This window comes from Boleophthalmus pectinirostris, unplaced genomic scaffold, assembly GCF_026225935.1.
Source record: "Boleophthalmus pectinirostris isolate CB_2022bp ecotype Guang Dong unplaced genomic scaffold, ASM2622593v1 HiC_scaffold_7, whole genome shotgun sequence".
Lineage (NCBI taxonomy): Eukaryota > Metazoa > Chordata > Actinopteri > Gobiiformes > Gobiidae > Boleophthalmus > Boleophthalmus pectinirostris.
Genome location: NW_026571473.1, coordinates 18,190,486 through 18,213,036, shown reverse-complemented (window position 1 = coordinate 18,213,036; position 22,551 = coordinate 18,190,486). Strand labels below are relative to the sequence as shown.

Here is a 22,551-nt window from a genome sequence, read left to right as displayed (position 1 = left end):
TAGTTTAGACCTGGTTTTAACCCTGGTTTAGTCCTGGTTTAGACCTGGTTTAGATCTAATTTAGACCTGGTTTAGTTTCCAGCAATGAGTGGAATTACCGAAAAAAAAAAAAAAAAAAAAAGGGGGTGGATATAGCCCTAAATGTGAAAACAGGAAAATACCGCCATGTAATCCATTTATTTCAACAAAGTAACTGTAATCCAATGACCACTCACTGAAACAGTAACGTAACTCCGGTACATGTAATCAGGACACAACTTAATTATTTGGTAAGATGTGTTTTTACTAATTTCAGTCATAAACATCTACGGTATTATAATTCAAATCCTTGAAACTGAGTTGAGAGAAATAAACCAACTGGTTAAAATAGTCAGATATGATGTAGTAGTTAGCCTACTACAACACAACAATAGTATATAACAATATAGAATAGAAAATATAGCATACTGCTTTTCAGATGTAACTGAAAAGCAACTGATTCAGATTCACCTTTTATTCATGATATAAACTTGGTTTGAGACAGAACAAATGGAATGAAATGTGAGGATGACAAACCAAAGGAGTAGGCCAAACCAACATAGTAAACACTATACACTATGATTATAAATTGTCCAACCATCCACCATCCCAGTATAGGCAATTTGAAGCAGAGTGGAGGGAATCTGTGTCTTGGCTGGCAAGGCTAGGGGGACTCCAACCTCCTTTAAACATAATAAATAAATAGCTTACTGCCTACAGTATTATATAGTAAACTTGCTCCCACAGTCTTTAACTACAAAAGTTAAATACAGTGTATGTTGATAACCTCAAATGACTGTATGCCTATTAGATAAAAAAAACAAACAAACAAACAAACATTTAAACCACATGTAAACCAGTCCCTCCTACTTTCTGTTTGAATGCAGAAGGTTCTGGGACTAGACACACAACAATCCAATCAATCACATTGCACACATCTATTGGAAGACCTCCTTGTATTTCTCACACAAAAACTTCTTTTACCTCAGTCTTACAAAGTTAAGAGCACCACTTGCTGATTCAACAGAAGTTTGCATTGTCTCTCAGTCTTTTGTGTTTTTGTTTTCTTAAAGCTAACATGTTTTGACACAAAGAGACCTGTCAATCATGCTCATTGGAATTCCTGGAGGCCTGGTACCAGAGTTCACATATTGGTAAAGAATAGTAAAATGAGTGTACTCTTGGCTGGTATCATGGAAATAATATTAATACTAATACTAATACTAATAATTACAAAGATGTTGTATAGTCAACAGAAATAATAAGACTAGTGAATTAAAGAAACATGAATACGTGTGGATATTTGTGGATTAATTTCCTCTAGTTGCATATGGCTGAAGTTGATAGTCAAAGATGTGCTCCAGGACATAAGCCAGACATCATGTCCTGCCTATTAGCTGCACACTGCCAGGCTCATCTATCTTTATTGGTCATCCATTAGGCCACATTAAAGGGAGACACGGGATAATAGCAGTAATGATGCTGATGATGGAATCAGACTGCAGCCCCACACGTCATCATAGCAACACTGAGGCTGAATTATAAAAGGTCCCACAGATGGACACACACCCTGCACCTTCAAGCTGTAAGAAAACACTTGGAGATGCTTAGGTAAATGTTTGTGGAATAACTAAGAGAGGAGAAGTTATCTGAGCTTTATGTCATTTTGGAAGTGTAATGTTTGAATTATCAGATTATATGTTTTTTGACGTGCTACTCAAACAAGAAACATAAATTATTAAAAACAATGTTAAAATAGTAAAAAGCTGAAATTCATGCAACTGTTGATACGGACACACACAGCAACAGTAATCTTACTTTACATTACCTTCATACAGAAAATTGCTGTGACAAGGAAAAAAAAATGTGAAAAGTTCACTTTCAGCTATTGCGCATCACTGAAGTGCCATGTGGTACTGAGCAGGGCCGACAGGTGCAAGTACAGGTGTGTGTTATAATGGCTGGCATGAGCCACAGCAAAACTGATGAGCAGCAAGTACACGTGACAAGGTCATGCCTTTTAAAAAAATATATATACACAACTAAGTCTTAGTAGCATTATGACAATTGACAGGTGAAGTTAAAACATCGTCAAGGCAACATTTTGTCCTCATAACCGATGCCTGTGCAGGAAAAATGGTATGGAGAAGAAATTTTAGCAAGGGATGATTTATCAACAATACAATTATATAGAAGAGTAAACAAAAAGTTATCAAGAAATAGCACTTTAAATTTCACTTACTCAAGCATGTGTTACATTGTGTGTTTCCTTTCAGAAGTTGAGTGCATATAAGGCATTTTGTCATGACACTATTGTCTGATGGGTTGTACTAAATATAGGTGCTTAGTTCAAACCATTAATGCTACATCTGTGTAAATATTATTATTACTCCATTATCAGGGACAATCACTGCTTACAAAGTAGACCAGTTTTGTTTTTCTGTGTAGACTTTTCCTATTATGTTCCATAATTAGATCTGCACGAATTGCTAATCAACCATAAAGAAAGCATTCATCAATTTAAAATGAGATAGCCCATGAAATGAAGAGCCAAGGCTCATACAGCCACATCAGTCACTCTGCTTAAGACAGACCTTTGAGTAAGAGTGAAAGACACAAGATATGGAGCTCATAGTGACTTAATTAAACATTAAGCAGTTTGATGGCAGGCCGTGCCTTCATGCTGGGTGTGCTTACTGATCCACCGAAGAGACATTGATCTTCCTCATAAGAAACATAATGACCACCAGGGAAAGACTAATCATATTTGCACCAGTCAATTTGGTTCATTAGAGGCGCTGTGCCTCCTGCTGTGCTCCTGTATTGATCCAGTGAGTGTCAGTGAACTGATATTCTCTGCTAACTAGATAGGAATTCAAAAAGTGTCATTTGTGCAGTTACAACACCAAATCAGACAATATGCTGCAGGAACAGAAATTATATTAAACATTAAGTTTGCTACTTCAATAGGACATCCTGCATATTTTTACTTGTGGTAGAGCATAGCAATACTCTTAAAATGATGCTGTAGTCAAGAGCATACAAATGAAACCTAACCAATGCAAGGCAGCGATTTTTTTGGGACGAACAGACCAAACTGTCACCAAAACCAAATCAAGACCATCAAGTGTATCGCATCTCAACATATTTTACAGTAAAACAAGTTCAGATTTTAGAAATCAACTCAGAAGGTAAATGTTGTCATAGTAACCAGAAACTCAACAAGTTCAATGGAGCAATAATGTGAAACACATGACAAATTAAAGAGTTGAGTGAATGGCGTGTACTGTGCCCTTTCTGCCTCAGCATCAAATGTCAGACATGACACAAGAAATCCCCAAAAGTATCAAGGCAGAGGCCTGGTTTCAGAAAGATATTTCCTGATGCCTCTAATACCTCCGCTCACCTCTAATCTGCACTTATCTGGCACCAGGTGAGCCGCAGCACATGGCTGGTGGGCAGGCTTTGGTCTGTGGGAATACTGCTCGTCTTAATGCCATTTCTCTCTCTCCTCCCTTTGCCTCTTCGCCTCTGAGCGGCTGTCACAGAGACGGAGGTGGCCACAGAACTCTTCATGCTGCAGCCTGCGTGGACAGTGGGGTGCCTGGGGATTGGACCAACGACCACAGTCTCCTGACAGGCACAGGGGCAAACTGCCTTCTACAGGTGCAGGGCTTCTGACAGATAATCGCAGATCAAACCTTATCCAAGCAACGCTCACATCATACCAGGGGATGTGCAGGTCTGTGCTTGTGGGTTGGGGGTCACATACAAGGGCACGGCCAATGAGCTTTGACAACTTGAGGCCTTTACTTAACCACTGACCAGCCAGACAAGAGAAACAGCAACCCACACGCTGCACTGTAGCCAAGGACGAACAAGGTCACCAGTCTCACATGGCTCTGCACAATCGTTTAGTGCTCACTTGGAAGAGGCTGAGATTGATTTGAAGCCTAATACAGCATGCTGGCACAGCTGCCCTGGTCTGCACAAGCACACAGCCTCCCAGTGCAATATTAGATTCTAGACATTACTTACTGCTTTTTTAACAAGACCAATGCAAAAAAGTGTGGCTCTGCAGAAAGTATACTATATAAATATTGGAAGATTAATATTATTTTATTGAAATTCATGACCAAAATCTACAAATCTAGATATAAATCAAGATATAAATATTAAAATATTTATATCATAGCTCAGAGATGATGTCAGCATTGAGTCCTGTTAAATTGAAAACAGATGTATATAAGTGGCAGCCTGGCGGGAGCCAACTCCTTTACTACCTTGCATTTTTTTTTTTTTTTTGTCAGAATAAAATTCTGACAGCAGAAGAGTATCAGTGTCACTTGTCATGCATGCATTTCTGTGCCCTTTAAAATGTGGGTCTGAGGTGATGAAGGTAAAAGCAGAGCAGCTCATGTGAGACACGCTGAAGTCTGTGGAGAAGAAACAGTCAGGATGAATCAGGCCTGACCAGCCAGACACGCAGCCTGACAAAAGTCTACTCTGTTTGCACTGAGCTGCAGATGCACTCGGACAACAGAGAGGTGCAAAAACAGGCACTGCCAAACACACACTAGACAGGATTCTTGACAAAAACACATTTTGAGAAATCTTTCTCCTAACTAGCTCCATCGCAATTGTGTGGGGGATTTTGTTGCAATTTCCATGCCATACAAAGAGATGTGCCCTTGAAAAGAGATGTTTATGTTCAATATAAAGAATTTTAAATACACACTACCTCAGTTTTTCATCTGTCTGGTGGGTTTTGAAATGGTGTGATGCATTTATATGTAATTGTTCTCTTGTTATGTTTTGTGTAGAACTATTTCAGCCTGTCCAAAAGGGGTCACTACAAAGTTACACAGCACAGAAACACTTTTCCTGCAGTTTACTCAGGTTGCTTTTGCACTTAAACCTGAAGGCTAAACCTGCAGTTCAGCAAAGCCAATTAAAAGTGCCTGTTCCCTATGGAGTGAAATAATGTGTACATTTTTAACCTATACATGCATGGCTTGTGGGCACATGCGCTCAGCATGTCCTTCTGACAAAGGACAGAGATAAGGCTGCTTTAACCTTCACTGTGGGAGTGAGCATCTCCTGGCACTCTCTGACATTGACTCTGCACTGTACATATGAACAATTTAAAATGTATACAATATTCACATTGGTAATAATAATAAATAAATGACCAACAGCTGCTTGATATCATATGATACTACAGCCTCATGGTTTTCAAAGATTAAATGGCTTTGTCAGTGCCACCAGTTCAAAACAGCCCTAAACAAAGACTAAAATTAGACTAAAAGGTGAATAAAGTAAGGATTTACTTAAAGAAATACTAACTGTAGAGTGCCCCTTGTACTCCCATTGGGAACTACTGCAAGGTTTCAGCTTCCTTCTTTCATGCAACATTTTGAACATTGTCTCCCATTTAACAGACTATTTTGTTTTAAATTGTTAATTACTCAATGGTCAAGAGTAATTTTTTAAATAATTCTGAAACCCATGGATTGACCGCACCCAGAGCTGCAGTGTCCAGAAACCTGCATTCCCCGTCAGCCACTGGGAGAATAGACCCTATATTCAATAGATGAGGTCTATAGTGACAATCCTATAGTGCAGTTATTTGACCACAGCCTTATGTGAGCACTCTCTCTCTCACACACACCACACAGCGTCTAAAAACTCAATCCAGCCGCCATAACACAGAGACAGAGTGGCATCAGCCTCTATTATCTAGTCCCTATGCTGCTAACACAAAAGGCTCCCTGGAACAAAAATCCAATCAGTCGTCTCTAGGAGGATTTGCTCCACAGCAGTGCTCGGCAACACTGGTGGCTGAAGCTCTGACAAAGAAATAATCTGAGAACCCACAGCCTGTTCAGCGCTGTTTACCGCCACAGACACAGCGCGCTTTAAAAGGCAAGAAGAAGAAGAGAGGCTGTTGGTGCCTCTGTTGTCATTTACTGTCCTCTGAGTTGAACACACACATACATATACACACACTCACACACACGCACGCACACACACACACATGCAAACACACACACGCACACATACACACACACTCACTACTCTTTATGCATGAAAACATGAAACACATGGCTGGCTGTGTGTGCACTCCGTGAAATTACCACATTTGCAACACAGGAAATATTTACTCTGTGTATTAGTATTATAGAGACAAACCTACAGGCACACACATGGATACATATTCGGAGTGATTGGATGACAGTTTTTTTCCCCTTGAATATTATTATTCTTTCTTTATCAATGTTTCTGTTCCCATTTTCACAAATAGCCTACATTATGTTTTTTCAGCTATTTAAACATACCTTAAGGTTTATACATTGAAATATAGTGTGAATAGATTACTGGCAAAAGAGGCTAGTATAGCAATGACTAAAAAAAGCATAGGAGTTAACATGCCAAATACCATGACAGTGTTGAATTGTAGAAATGTGTGAATGAAACAAAGACTTTTCTGTGTACATTTTTGAGGTGCAAAAATCTGTACAACATCCAGGCACGTAAAAATATAACACAAAAAAAAAACAAAAAAAAAACATTTAACCCATTTAAATCCTTCCACCTTTAAAAACAACATTAAATAGATGCAGGGTCTTGTAATGAAAATGTGCAAATTGACAAAGAAAGGATATGGCAATAATAAGGAGTGTTGTTTTCACAGCTGCCCATTTCCACAGAAGTCTGTTAATCACTTTGAAATCATGTTTGTCCCTGTCTGACTTCATACTTCTCTCTTTGTGTTTGCAAAGTCTGCAGTGGAATCCAGCCCACAGATTCTCAGAGCCAGAGCCAGTCAAGCACATGCAGGTTTAAAGCCCAGAGACTTCCATCAGTGCAGGTATGTAGGCTACTATAGGGGCCAGGAGGGCTGCTCTCCTGTTCTTATTCCAGGGTCAACCACATGTCTGGAAACAAGTGCGCCTGCTGGGACCTCCTCTACGTGAGACAAACCAAGAAACTAGAGAGAAATTGATAAAATGGTAGTAACAACAAGAGTGGGGGATGAGGACTCATGTTATAAAATATATTGAAAGTATTCAGTTTCAATCAGACAAATCCTAAATAATCCCAAATACTTTGTGTCAACACATTTAAGCAAGAAATTTAAACCTGACTCTATCAATTTTTTCACATTTCTATTTTCAAAGTAGTTTCAAATTGATATCTCTAAATTGAAGATTTTGTTCCTGCTCACCTGGAGAGTCTCACCTTAAAGGAAGAAAATCAGGTACATGGAGATCAAGTTGAACTAGAGGTAACCTTGGACCTCCCATTTCTTATATTCTGAAGGCTGTAATGAAGATCTGTGTTGATATAAACAGCAGAAGAATCCAAATATGACAGATCCACGTACGCACATTGCTAAACTCATACTGTACAAGCACTAAGACATTCAGTGAATTCTCAAACCTGTCCCAATCTCATGAATATTATTGACCTTTCTCCCACCATAAAGAGCCTATAAAAGCAATAAAGAATCTAAACAGTAGCAAGCTCGGTTCATTTACAATCCCACATTATTGAGAGCTGACTGCAGATATGGAACAATGAAATCAATAGGCAATAAAACAATGCTGTGCTCTCTATTTTCTCCTGTGCACACAAAGCCCAGTCCAGGTGTTTTTGTGGCACTGCGGTGTGCACCTGATGGAGGAACAGTTGCCAACACTAATCATTATTTAGTTGTGGAGGGTCTGCAAAGGTCAGCAGTCTGAAATGTCAGACTGTGTGTTCTACAGGGGCCAGATGCAACATGCGCCGCTCAAGTGTCCAATTAAAGAGGACGGAGGAGGGCTCGAGAGGGGCAGCGGAGTGGGGCAGAAGAGGAGGGCAAGGGGGAAGAAGAACATACTGTCATTGTACACAAGCAACTACACGAGTACTATATTTGGGAATAAAGTGCAGGGGAGGAGTAGGAGAGAGACCTCAACAGTGAGTCACATAGGTCAAGAGGTGCCTATCCAGTTAAAGTGGAGTTTTAGAGCTGCACTTTTACTTCTACTTGAATAATATATTTTATTTATTTATTGACAGTACTTACATGATTAAAATTTGTGGCTACTGTGACACTGCTGACAATGTAGTATGATTTAACATTTACCTTTGTTGCCCCACCCCTAGATATAATTTAGATTTTCTGATTGAGATTTTGTGCATTGCTTCCTGCTTTGTGATTCCAATTACATTAACTAATAAATTATAAATACTAAATTACTTCAGGCACTTACTTTTTTTAATTACTCTTACTTGAAAAGGTTCCAAAAATCATTCCAAGAACTCTTATTTCAGCAATTTCTTGGAGAAGTACAAGACAATAAGCCATTCCACATTTTTAATAAATGTAAGTAAATTAGTGCAATGATTGTGTTCTTAATAGCAACTACAGACAAAACTTCTTCATTCATTTACCAAACAAATCCCAGGACCAGACAGAGGATCCATGCTTATGCGAGTTGTTCCTCAGTGTAGCAGAACTAACTGAAGAGATGGGACAGAGAGTGTGAGAACATGGGAGTTGATCATTATTTATAGTGGCTAATGAATGCCATTAGAAACAGAGGCCAGTGGAGCAGCACGGGCACAGTCCTCATCAAATCTCATTCCCACTCACACACAGCCAGTTACTCCCGCCTATTAACACACTCACAGCCTGCGATTGGCCATGCTCTCTCCAGCCACAGTACGACTAAGAGTGGAGAAAGAGTGGAACGCAATAAGGATAATAAGAGCAGGGGTTTTATACTTAAATAAACAGAAATATATAAAATAGAGAGATAGAGAGACAGTCAGAGTAAGAGAGAGCAAAAAAGAGTGATTCGATTTTTAAACAGACCTTTATTGAGCCTGTCAAAAACATTTCACATCAAATTTCACCCACACCGTGTGCTATTTAAAAAGAAACAAACTAAACTATTTACATTACACAATACATGCTTTCATAAAATTTACACTAAAGTCCAAAAGTGAGTTGAGTTTTTTTGAAGAGAGACAGAGAGTGAGTGTGTGAGAGCAGAAAAGACAGGTAGACAAAGAGAGAGAGAGAAGGACAGAGAGACATAGAGAGAGATAGAGACAGAAATAGAGATGGAGAAAGGGAAAGAGAGAGAGAGAGAGGCAGTAAGACCCTTAAGCCAGACAGGAGAGGATGTCCTGTTTCCTTATCAGAGCCAATCATCAGACCGAGCATTCACAGAGCCATCATAATAACCTTGAGAGCTCCTGTGCATGTCCACTCGCCCACTGCGAATAGTAATACGCGACAGGCCTGGATAAAATATGTCCGCCAAGTTAAGATTATAATAGACTTCGCTTCAAGGCCACAGGTTACAACAGGCAGGCAAGCGACCCGTGATCATTTAACACAGCACACTGAGTTCTGCACCGGTCAAAGAAGCCTGCCTCTGCGGAGTTATACCTGAAAGACATCTCTGGGGTCCTTTAGTGAGAAGAAAAAGTCCAACACTAAAATATGCTTGTGCAAAGTTTTCAACAGATTTGGGATCTACTCAGCATGATATCAGAAGAACTGTTAAGGCGGTGTCATTTGCAGAACATCTCATTACCACATCTGCGGAATTTTCTAGCACAATTTAAGCCTTTTTCTCAGTACTTATCAATTCTGTCATTTTATTTTAAGAGTGGGTGTAATTTTCTGTCTGCGGTACATGTTGACTTTTTGATTAAAGGATATTTTATACACCATTCGGTTTAAAATGCAGCTGTTACTTCTCTGATTTACTAGTTACTTTGCTGATATGTAGTTCACATTGCGCTGCTTTATTCTGGTCCGTTTCTGAATCGATCTATTCCACTTGACGACATTCTCCTTTTAAATGGGAGACCTTTATACCGTTATATACAGTTTATAAGCCAACCAATTATTAAAATGGACAATGAGCAAATGACTTCACAGCTTTAATGAATTACAGTTGTGTTATGTTCAGTAGTAGCAGAGAGTTGGTGTTTTGGACCCTTAGACTATTCTAATGGTTCTGGTGTTTGGAGAACTCATCATTTTAACTAATGAATGAATGTGTGATTGAAGTGGGAACTGTCCATTGTGCTAAAAGGCCTACACGCAAACTAGTGAAGTGGACTGCTACAGTAAGAGTCTTACAGTATGTAACTTTCCATCCCTTGCTTGCCTCCATGGAGTAGAAAATAGAGACATGTTTTATTTTAAATTTATTTCTGAGCAATAAAACACCTCCAATTGTATAAAAATAATGTAATGTCATACTGTGGAATATTTCAGGCAAATTTAGCATATGCATAGTGTTAATCAGGTGGTACAGCTTCCACCAGAAAAGCAACATAGTGCACATCTAAACCACACCAAGGGTTAGATCATTATTGAGCTTTAGTCATAGCTGCAAATAAGTCACTTTGCCATATAATACTGAGACTCAGAACTATGATATATAACTTTCTCAATAGTACTGTGTGCAAAAGCTCCACAGATGCTCTCTATTCTTCTTTGCATGTCCAAGATTCTGCCATAGCCCAGCCCCTCTCTCACCCACACCTTTGTCCCCCCTGCGCCCTCTGTCAGCTTCTGAAGTCCGGGGGCGAGTTACAGCGCTGTCCTGAGCCTAAACAACAGCTGCGGAGTAAACCTGCTAAATTAACCTGGACTTCACCAGCCTCACTTCTGCATTATTCTAATCAAAGCACATTAAATCATCCAGATACTTTACACATATGGGTCTTGGTATCCTCCTTGCCGTCCCCATCTGTTTGTGCTCTGCATCTCTCTGCCTTTTCTCTTGGCGCTGTGTCTCGGTGGAGCTCTGCCTCACACAGCTGTGGATTTAGGTCCCCTCGTGAAACTACTTTGTGATTTGTTTCCACATCTAGTCAAAGTTACGAGTCAAGCACCATCTGTGTTGGTGGTGCAAATGTAATATAGAAGGTGCAGATTGGACACAAGTCAGGAAAGCGCACAGGCATGTCAAACACACTGAAAGGAGATTAAAATGCAAAACTGAAAAAACTGGCAACCCATACTGTTTATTAAAAACATTGGTACTATATTGATTATTTTCCAAAAAAAAAGTTCCAAACAAAAATGCTATGATGAATGACTTCAAAATGAGACACATGTCAAGTGGTATATAGTATAGTGGATGTAAAGAAAGAGTGAAGGAAACTTTTGTATCAGTTTTCTCAGTTCATTACCCTGTGGATACTGAGTAGCACCCACTTAATGTTATGTATACAGAAGAAGATGTGATTACTAGCTCAGACACACCAGAACTCCAAAAATATATAACTATCTCCTGTGCTTATGTATACACTCTAGTACTATGATAATGTGCAGCTTTATGAGTGGATAATCTCAAGAGATTTTCAGTACTTACCTGGGTTGGTGATGGTCAGTAGGTCTAGACGTCGCTGTTGCTGCAAAAGAAGAAAAATACAGAATGTTATTTGAGTATTCATCAGATCTGCTCATATGAGCTTACATTGTTACATTATTACAATTGGACCAATGGCTTAACATTAAATCAAATCTAAAATAGAGAAAGTTTTCATTTCTTACTAACAGCCTACTGCTAACATGTCATCGAGCAACACACTTCACCCACTTTTCTTCCATTGCTTGTGTAAGAATATGTGGAAAAATGGTTGAATGATTTTCATCATCGTAAAACATGCTATAGCTGCCACTGTAACCACATTATTGAACAAGCCAGTGGTTCATTATCTTGAGTAGAATGAGGCAGATTTATGTGTGTTTGTTAATTTACTTATCAGTCTGAGCAACCTGCCAGGTTCATCAGTATAACACGTCGCCACCAAGACCAAGTGACAGTTCTGAAGATGACTCTCAGTTAAAGCCAAAACTGTCAACAAGGTAAATACATCACAAACTCTATCCAAGTTGATCATTTAAAAAGAGGACAAACTGAACATTTTTTGGATTAGTTTATTTGCACTCTCCTTCATAATTTCAGTGTTTTCAAGTGAATTGTTCATTAAAACAGACATAAAGTTACATAAGTTTTGAGTTACAGTTACACTTTGCTGTCAAACTACTACTTCTCGAATGATCCCATGTGTGATGTCTTATGTGTGGGAAGTGTATTCTTGCTATTAAGGTGTGACATGCATGTTCTCCTTCTTATAGAGGTGCAAAGAATGTTACAGCATCTATTTGCAGAGTGATAAAGTCTGAAAATCAGAGGGGAAAATGCACTCTACAGGGGACACATGCAAAGCCCAGGTAGCACGTTAAAAGGTCAGTCTGCCTGGTCCATTGTAGGGGAGATACACTTAATCAGATCAAAACATATCTGAAATCTCCATAGAGAATGTATTGTATGTGGTCCATATAAAAATGCTTGTGTGATTATGTTTTTGAAGAAATTCCCCAACTCTGGTGAGTGCAGGTGTGACCTCATGAGCTTTGATGGAGTGTGTTTGAAAGGACCGTGCAATTTTACACTTGATGTCTCCTACAGCTGCAGAGAGGTGCGGAGAGGTGTGGAGAGGTGCTGGCTCGCCCCTCTCTTTAACCCTCTCTCTCCTTCTCTCCCTCCTCTCTCCTCCCCTGCCATTCTCCTCTGTATCACTCGTCTCCCCTCTCCTCTCTCTTTAACCCTATCTCTCCTTTTCTAACTCCTCTTTCCTCCCTCCTCAGTCTCTTCTCTCTTCCCTCCTCTCTTTCCTCCCCCACCCTTCTCCTGTCTCCCCTTCACTCTGGCCTCTCTTTAACCCAATTCTTTCCTCTCTCATCTCTCATCCCCTCTCTCACCTCCCCTCTCTTCTCTCTCTTTAACCCTCTCTCCTCTCCTCTTCTCTTTCCAAGCATCACCGTAATCAACACCTCTGTGCTCCTCGTCTCTCAGTCCCTCAGGAAACTTCTTCACATCCGGGAGAGGGGAGGACGAAGGGTCTCCAGTTCTGGTGTGTGTGTGTGTGTGTGAGTAGATATTAATCACATTGTGAAGACTAAAATCTGTATACAGACTCAGATACAGAAATCAGGTCCCCATGATGCAAATCCTTCATTTAAAAAAATCTACATGATTTAAAGTTAACGGTGCACACACTTATAGAGTCCATCAGCTGTTTATCTCCATGGAGATGGTTTTGCTTGCCTGGAATGTTCCACAGTATGGCATTAAACAAGTCATGTGGTTAGGATCAGTCTCCAAGAAAGGAATGTAAGTCAATGTAATGTCTCCACAAAGCATTGTTACCCAACATTAGTGTGTATGTGGTTGTGTGCGTGCGCGCGTGTGTGTATGCGTGTGTGCGTATGTGTGTATGTGTGTGCGCGCATGTGTGTGTGATGGGAGGTCACAGTCAAAGCTTTTAGGAACAGACATCATTAATATTCAAGTGTGTAGACGAGAGATCAGCAATGTGACTCTCAGCAGTATTTTAGAGTCCTCGTCTCCTTATGTACAGTGACACTGAGGAAGAGGTCTCTGATTGGTTGAAATATGTTTATTTTAATAACTAATAATATAATATGAACACATTTGTAGCAGACAGTAGATTGGGAATTTGCAAAAAAAAAAAAAAAAAAGTGGGCAGGAAGGAAAAAATATTTAAAAGTGTCATGGATACTTACAAGGACATTAAAGAGATATTGGGCAGGGTGTTAACATTTATTAAAACAATTTTTTAAAGAAACATTTATAAATTTAAAGGTCTTATTTTACACAATTTTGACTCTTGTGAGCTTTAAGCCATGTTACTATCTGGTTACCTGATTAAAAACATACCTGTTTTGTTTCATTCACACATGTTTGAGTAATCCTGGATTATTATTCTGTCAGCATCTCCAAAGATCAAAATGCTCTGCTCCACCTTGTGTCATAAAGTGGTAGTTTTCAAGTTAACAGCTACCTTTTGCCTTTAGTTCAGTAGAATTTGAAATCATCCAAATGATTCTGGTGAAGGTGTATGGAGTTTAAAACACAGTGGAGCACTTCCTGTATTACCACATGACATCACAAGGTGAAATAGAGTGTTTTCCATTTGAGGAAAGAACTCAGCTCCAATATGCAGGATCTTTGTGTTAATCGTGTGTGAATGAAGCCAAACACAACTCTAGGATTGTTTCTGATGAGGCAACATTATAACATAGATAATAAAATAGCATAATATGGGCCCTTTAAGTTTAAATATTTCAAGTGGCTAGTTCTGTTGTCAAAGAATTCATGAAAACATAGCATAGCTGCTAACTAAATGACAGAGCTGAGGCTGGGTGCAGAAAGTGCTGATGTAGCTGTATACAATGTGGAGAAGGAAAGAGACAAATTTCATTCAAGAGCTCAGACTACAAATGATGCTTGTGTGAAGAGGTCAGTTTCTCACAGTAGAGGTTCCAATCCCAGCCTTCATGTAAAAGTACTGCAGAGGTGTGCGAGGAGTGAGTGGTGATCATGTCAGCAGCAGAGGTCACTGTGACAGCGCCATACAGCGTCAGCCATTTCACCAGAGTGCAGTTAGACCTATATGTTAGACGCACTCTATATAGTGTATGTACAGAACGGGAGATTTACAGGCCCACGCCTTGCTCCAGACTGCAGCGCTCAGGCACCTCGACAGACTGCTGACTCTCACACGAGCACCAGGGGCAACAGCAGTGATCAATAATGGTGGCAGACATTTACAACCCCAGAGCAACTGCTACCACTGCTGCTACTCCTGCAACTGCTACTGCTGTTACTATTACTGCTACTGCTACTGCTGCCACTACTGCTACTATTTCTATTATTGCTACTACTGCTACTATTGCTACTACTATCACTGCTACTACTATTATTGCTAGCATTACTACTACTGCTACTACTGTTACTACTGCTTCTACTACTACTACTACTGCTATAGAACTCTAAGACCACCTGCACATTGCACTCAAATGAAAAACAACAACAACAACAACCAGAGTATTTTCCATTAGGGCTGCTCAAATATGGCAAAACTCTCAATCATGTATCATTATTTGGTTCAAAATTTTAATCACAATTATTTAAAACTATTATTTCTACACTGTCTTAATTACCCTAATGAGAAAATGTATACCTAATATAATTTATTTGTAATGTTTTGTGCCACTGTAGATTATATAATCAAACAGATGTTAATTGTATTTTCAATTATAAAATGAAAAATAGAAAAATAATTGAAACCTTGATTATAAATTCAATGAATTACGCAGCCCTTATTCATGTGATCCAAATTAAAACTTTTAAAACCTTTTGATTTACAATGAAATATTTTGTGCTGGTTTATTACTAACTCTGAATGATTTATAAATTGTAAAATGGTATAATAATAATGATAACATGTGATACAAATATTATGTGGATGAAATTAAATGCTTAAATGTTATTCAAAGTTAAAAAGACCTTCATAGAAACAGGCTGATTAAACTGAGTTCTAGGATTGCACAGCACCCTCTACTGGATCTACCACAAACTGCAACAAATGCATGGCTTGCAGGTGTAGCGCAAACACTGCATAGGTAAATTATGACTTAAAACTCACAGTTACTAGTGATCAATTAAAGGTGCACTATATCATTTTTAAGATGGGGGGTATTGACTTGTCTCATGTATATTATTGCTTTGCGTGGTTTATGCATAATGTGGAACATTCTAGGCAAAGCAATTACATCTCCAAGGAAACAAGCAGGCGGCTAAACCAGTGCATCTTTTTTTACAACAGAAGAAAATGTGTATGTTTGTTGTCACCCTGAATGAATCTGTGTAGCCGAATTACAAGACAGTAGCGGTGCCCTCTCCTCCTGCAGCTGGTCCTTAACATGGCTAAGGTGCTTATGTTTGCTTATAGGAGGCACACAGACAGAAGAGCAGGGAATCCGCCACACTGAGAATCACATTAGCAAAAGCATTTCAAGGCAGAAAATAGGATTGAATTAATCTTTATCAAACAGAGCCAAGAGCAAAGGATCACACCCCCAGTGTGTGAGGCCTGGCCTCAGCGTCAGCCGCACTGTTGGCGTGAAAGATGCAGAGGAAGAGGCCAGGACTGATGTACTGAGTCACAAGGTTATATGTGAACTGACCTGATATATATAGTAAAAATACAAAAAAATTTATTTTGACAAAAAACATGATTTACAAATTGAATCATTGGAGAACAGTGCAATGCACATAAGCATAAGGTTCTTTAACAAACACTACAATACATTGATGAACAAGTATACAGGCTATAATAGACGTCAGACTGTATAATATACCCTGAAAAAAAAAAAAGAAAATTTATACAATGTCAAGGTTCTTTATTTGACATTCCAAAATCCCCCCCAAAAACAACCAACAGAATGGAATTCATCACTTAAGGCCCAGTGATGTTAACAAAAGAAGATAATAATAGTAAATACTAAGAGGAATACTAAATACTTCTTAAACTACTTAAAATCTGCAATAGCAAAATGTACTTTATTGCAGTAGCTTGTATTTGAGTAGTTGTATTTACTGCAACTCCAGTACAACGCTGTGGCCGTTGTGTGTGTTGGGGATAATTAATTAGAGCGACCTCATGCCCTGCCGCACAGACACAGCAAGGGTTAAATTATTATTTGCAAAAAGCGGAGTGGCCCTGGTTCCACAGATGTGTCCCACGGGCGAGAGGGGAGCGGACCTGCCAGTTTACGTGTTATTAGGTCAATAAACAAGGAAGCAGCAGGGAGCCAGAGGTGAGGCCACTGCAGCTGTCACTGTCTGCACAGCCACAGCCCACTCACTTAGCACCACGGTAAACAACAGAAAAACACCGCTGGGACTAAGGGCCTCAAACACAAATGCATTATATCCCCATGAAGGTTTGATGTGGTGAAAGGGTTTCAGAAAGAGTCATGATTAGGTTGTTATTTACATTTGATTATTCTGTGCCATCTAGGAATAAGTCATCTCTCTATATATGTAGTCTCTTGTAAAATGGTTCTGAATCTGATAGGCTTTCCTGGTCAAATACAGATATTGTTTGGTCAGTTTTGGTGATTTTGAATCCTGCTCCCATAAGTGAATGTTGTTGTTATGTCCTTGGGCAAGGCACTTAACCTACATTACCACCAGTGTCAGTGTAAACTAGTTTATTCATTTGTAAACTAGATCCTTGTAGTAAAACATTTTAGAGTTTTACTGCCCAGTAGAGATGGAAAAGTGTTATAATGTGTATACATTACAGCCATTAACCATTTAGCAGCCATTGGATTTTCTGTTAATGTCAGTTAAACTATTGCAAAATGATTCAGCAACAAATGGGCCCCAAGTACTTAGTTTGGTACAATAATCTATAAAGCAAACGGCCTCAGGACCAATATAAATTGAAACACTAAAAATGAAGGAAAGTGACTGGAGACTACAAAGGAATTTACAAAACAAACAAAAACAAAAAGAATTCAAATTATAGCCAAAAGAGGCAATGATCGGACCTTGAGTGCACCAACGTGCCCTGCAAACGCCGCACCATGCAAATGCAACAACCTGCAAAGGCTGCGCCCTGCTATTTGTGCACTTTCGCTGTAAGAGGCCATAAGCCAGAATTTACACTGGGAGCATCAGCAACATGTAACATAGGCACAGCTGCTGTGCTTTTAAAAGCGTCAATTTACACCAGAGCTGCTCCTGTGATGCCAGACTCTGTGTATTTTCACATTTAAACACTAAACTTTTTACATTGCTTATTTATTCATTGTTGATTGGATGAATTATATTTTAAATCACAAAACAAAAGTTGACCACAAGAGAGACGATGCTTTGCAGTGATAACAAGTTGTATCTGCGGTGTTTGCAGCTCCTTCCTGGCTTCTTCGACAGCCAGATCAATTGCCTTTAAATTAAAAGCTGCATCATATGCATTTCTTTGTGTGTTTTACATGAGGAGGGTGTGTGCATGAAGTGCAAAATAACTGTTCAAAACACAAACTAGAATCTTCCTCGGCGTATCACCTCTCCCTGCACTCTACTGTGCATGTTTCCTGCAGAAAGAGCTGCTGTCCTGTCTGTATCATGTCAGTGTCTTGTAGGATTTCTGCAGATTTCAGGCTCTCCTGGGGGCTAGGCTAGTTGCATTGGTCAGGTATGAGTAGATGTCCGGCTACTGAAGTTTGAGACGTTTCTTCTCAACATTTATGCACCCACCTGCATATATCGCATATGGGTGTATGTGTCCCCCTCACGAATGTTAATTTAGCACCACAACTTATTTTATCACATGTTGATACACTGTTTGAGCTCACTGACAACACTGCTAGCTAACTTTGCACTTTCATGCTCATCCTAGATCCATGTGTTACCTGCACACACACAGGGGCATTTTTGGACTCAGGCTGTGCACATCCACTGTGATACCAAACCATAGACTGTATATGAATGGACAATGTGCCAAACAGATAATCCATCCATATATTGGTCACATCATTCTATAAGTCGCAGGGTGCAAAGTGTGAGAAAAAAGTAACGATTTATAGTCCGGAAATTACAGTATTTTGAAAGGGCATTGGAAAGGCATCGGAAGTTTATTTTGACACGATGTGCTTATTTCCTGCCTTGCTCCAGGCTAAAAAGCCTGGAGACGTTCTGTTGGCACTGAAGAACTCCAATCTAACTGGAGCGGCACATAGCATAATGACGCCCGTTAGATGCCAGTATGACACTGCTAGTGTAAATTGTCTGACTGGTTAAAATGGAAAACAATACTTGCACTTATGCTAAAAATTAAATAAAATTTGATCTCAATCTGTAGGCGAGCTAATATGCCAAACTCAATTATTTTACATTAAATAGCTTTAGGGTAGGGAGTTTAATAACTGATAAAATTTTCACTGAAATCAGAGTTTATATGTGCAAATGGAAGCCATTTGTATTGATGCAAAATGTCATCAATTTTGTGCAATATTTGTGGCTTTGCTGCGCAGAGACCGTAAGACATGTGTCAAAAATTTTGATAACTTTTGATGCCCCAACCTTTAAGATATTGTGTATCAAATTTAAACCCGTTTGGGTGAATGCCTTATGAGTTTGTGAAAGAATGATGTTTACTGGAAATGCTTTGCAAAGTTTAATACAATATTGATGATCCCTGGTTGGGGTTGATTTTTGGAAATTGGAAATAGCCAAAGTTAGAGAAGTTGGTGTTTTAATGTTGGGCAAATTTCTGTGAGTTTTTGCCACTTTTCACTGGGTGAAAAATGGATGGCTTGGTTAAGAGAAAAAACGTTTTGATACGAGAACAATGGTTAACTTTTTTCTATATATTAAATTATACATTTTTGGAAAGCTCTGGTGCATTCCTACATCACAGCGAGAGTCCCTGGTCACTACAGACAACTCACTTCAGGTCAGTTCACTTCCCAGCTACTCTTAGCATCGCATTGCTTTGGGATACTAATAAGCCCTTTGCCATATTCTGTCTCTCAGGTCTAATAAAAGTGGGTATCTGCATGCATTATGTAACTTGTTGCTGGTCTGTCACCAGCTTGTTTCCATGGAGATGTCATTGCTCTGCATGGAATGTTCCACAGTATGATATTGAACGGCTCTACCTTACATTTATTCAATTACAGGTGGTTTTATAGCTCAAAACACCTAGAAAAACAGGCATTTTGATTGTGAGCGGGGTTACCTCTCCACAGATCTGACTTGTAATTTGGTCTGGTATGGTCTCCATGAAGAGGTTTAATATTGTACTAGGGATGGGCATTCGGTGAAATTTTCTTAATCGATCGTCGGAAGAATTAACGATCGATTATTGATTAATCATTAATGTTTTTATATTAAAATGATCATCATTATTATTACTATCTGCACTACTAATCTGCATAAATAAATTCAGCTTTATGACATATAAACCGTAACGATTCTAGAGCCACATCAATCCGTTTTAGATTATAATAATTCAGTTTTGAGCAACTCTCACAGAAACAAAACTTAAAACCGCATCGGTCATTTGCATAAACTAAGCAAAGATAAAACTACAGCTCTTGTGTCGCTGATGCGGTCAATTTCTGTCGGATTAAAAGACATGACTCAGTGGAATACAGGTTAGTGTGACCAGATTTGCGTTTGTCAAAACCAGGACACCGTACAGCAGGTAGGAGGTGAGGACTCATCATCGAGATTGCGCGACTCTCACCTGGTAAAGCTTTTTCCCACTGGACACCGAAACATATGTGCTGCTTTGTACACTGTGCACATGGACTCACACTTGTCCCGAACGGAAAGCGTGGACTTTCTTGTACAAATCATCGTTGCACATCGTTCGCATTTGCACTTCGGTACATTGCAGCCTGACCGACTGTTTGTGTCTCGTTCCTTCTGAGTGCAGAGCTACATGTACGGACTCCTGTTTGGTCACGCTACACACAGCAACCTACATTCGGTTTGTCGATTAAAATGAACGTAATTGATGAAATTCTTAATGATCAGTTATCGATTAATCGACTAATCATGCCCATCCCTATATTGTACTATGGAACATTCCAGACAAAACAAGAATATCTCCATGGGGAAAAGCATTTGACCACCCTCCACCAGAAAAGTTACACAATGCACCTTTAAGGAAAAGAGTGTATTTGTAAAGATAAACAAAGTCTACAGCCAAAAAGCCCAGGTCTGAGCACAGGAAAAGCCATTTTACTGTCCCAGTCTGTGGCATGGCCTGAATGCTGCATCACTCACTAATACGTTTTGATATTTGTCCGCCTAAGAGCGTCTTCCAACTTATTAGCCGTATTAGGTTGAAAGATGTGCTTTTGCTTCACACTAATATAAAATTGACATTGTGACTAAAAGACAAACTGCCGCATCTTTCGCTAAAACTCTTTTTCAGATTGAGCTTCTTTTGAGTCCATCTTGGTTCACACTAAAAAATGGCTCTTATATTACAGCCCTGACAGGTCCATCCCTCGCTGTAAGAAATCCATACGCTTCTAATCAGTATAAATATGGTCATTAACAGAACCAATCAGGAGTCCAGCCTAAGTCTTAATCAGAAGAGACAGAGGAGGAGGGGTCAAAGCAATGACAGCAACCCAAAACCATTCATGTCTTAAGCCCTGTTATATTACCAAATTAAATATTCATGCACAATCTACCCAAAACCCATTTGCCAACATTTCCTCCAAAATTTACTTTTCATATTTGCTGATTGTTATCACCAAGAGAAGAGAGAGGCAAAGGAGAGAAGGCTCAAATCCCCCACACACACCATTTTGTAGCTCATTCCAAATTAATTTAAAGTCAATATGGCAAGATTGCATGGCCTTACTGACTTTCCAACTAGTTTTCACTTTTGTGCATGTGCTGGGTGTGTTCAAGGAAGACTATTAAAAGCTGGAAGGTGGAATCCCATTAGAGAAAAAATAGGGCATTGCTATTATAATATGATGTGTGCAAATATAGTGAAGGAGTAAGATGTAAACAACAGATTAGAATACAGTCTTTCTAGTTGCCACTGCAGATCTGTTTATTTACACAGCTGGGAGATAAAGAGCAAATAGTGTTTATTAGTGTTGAACTAAGAATAAATGTCCACTTATTTCTTTAAACGTTCCACTAAACCAGCATTTTGTAACAGAAATCTACAGGGATGCATTCATGTATGGAAGGAATAGAATTGTCAAGATTAATCATTTTCAATGCACAACTCAAATAAATACTAGTAAACCAGTATAGCAAATTAACTATGAAATGTCAACAAACAAAACAAGACTGATATTTCAATCAGTCTGATACAGTACAGAAGTGTTCCAATGGACAACAGTTAACCAGTCCCCAGTCAACTCTGTTTCTTTTTTTGGAAATTCGCCTGCAGTGTTTGAAAGCTGTGGCTTGCTTTGGGGCTGGGAGTCACAGGGTCCCTCACGATTACACATAATACTCTGTGCTATATTGCTATTTTTAAGAAGCTAGTACATTTTAGCTACAACATTTCTATGTCAGATCGCTACTTGTGTAAGTTTCGTTCCACTAAATAATGCTTAAAGACACCAAATCCAGTCTTAGCGATATAATAACAATACAGCAGCTCACAATAACAACACTGCATCACCAAATTTAGAATCATGATATACTGATATTTTAATATTTATGCAAAGACCTACATGAATGTTTATGATTTTGCATTATGAGACTATTTCATGTAAAAATAGAGGTGATTTTTAGGTTTCTGGTAGTTCTGTTTCATGTTAACAGACCTAAGAATTATAGAAATTAATATTATAGACTGTTAATAGACAGCTAATCATGCTAAATGTTATTTTAAAAAAAAATGCACTTCTCATTAGTAGTCATTCAGCAACAACACTTATATTTGACTGACTATTACAAAGGAACAAAGTATTGTCCTGTACTCCACTTTGCTTCTTTTTGATGGTGTATTAATACAACACAGTCCCAATACAACTCAGGCATCATGACATTATGATGTGGAGCACTGAAAGACAAAATAACAACAGCTTAATTTAACTGTCTTAAAAGATAATGATACACATGAAATAAAATGTAAAAGTGG

The 22,551-nt window shown here is 39.0% G+C and overlaps 1 protein-coding gene across 1 annotated transcript in view; it reads right to left on the bottom strand.

Moving 5' to 3' along the window:
• agbl4 (AGBL carboxypeptidase 4) overlaps nucleotides 1–22,551 on the bottom strand; it is a 212,131-nt gene that overhangs the window by 55,721 nt on the left and 133,859 nt on the right. The window contains exon 6 of the mRNA XM_020924661.2: nucleotides 11,412–11,451. Coding sequence (XP_020780320.2) covers nucleotides 11,412–11,451 — 40 coding nt within the window. The remainder of the gene's footprint in view (nucleotides 1–11,411; nucleotides 11,452–22,551) is intronic.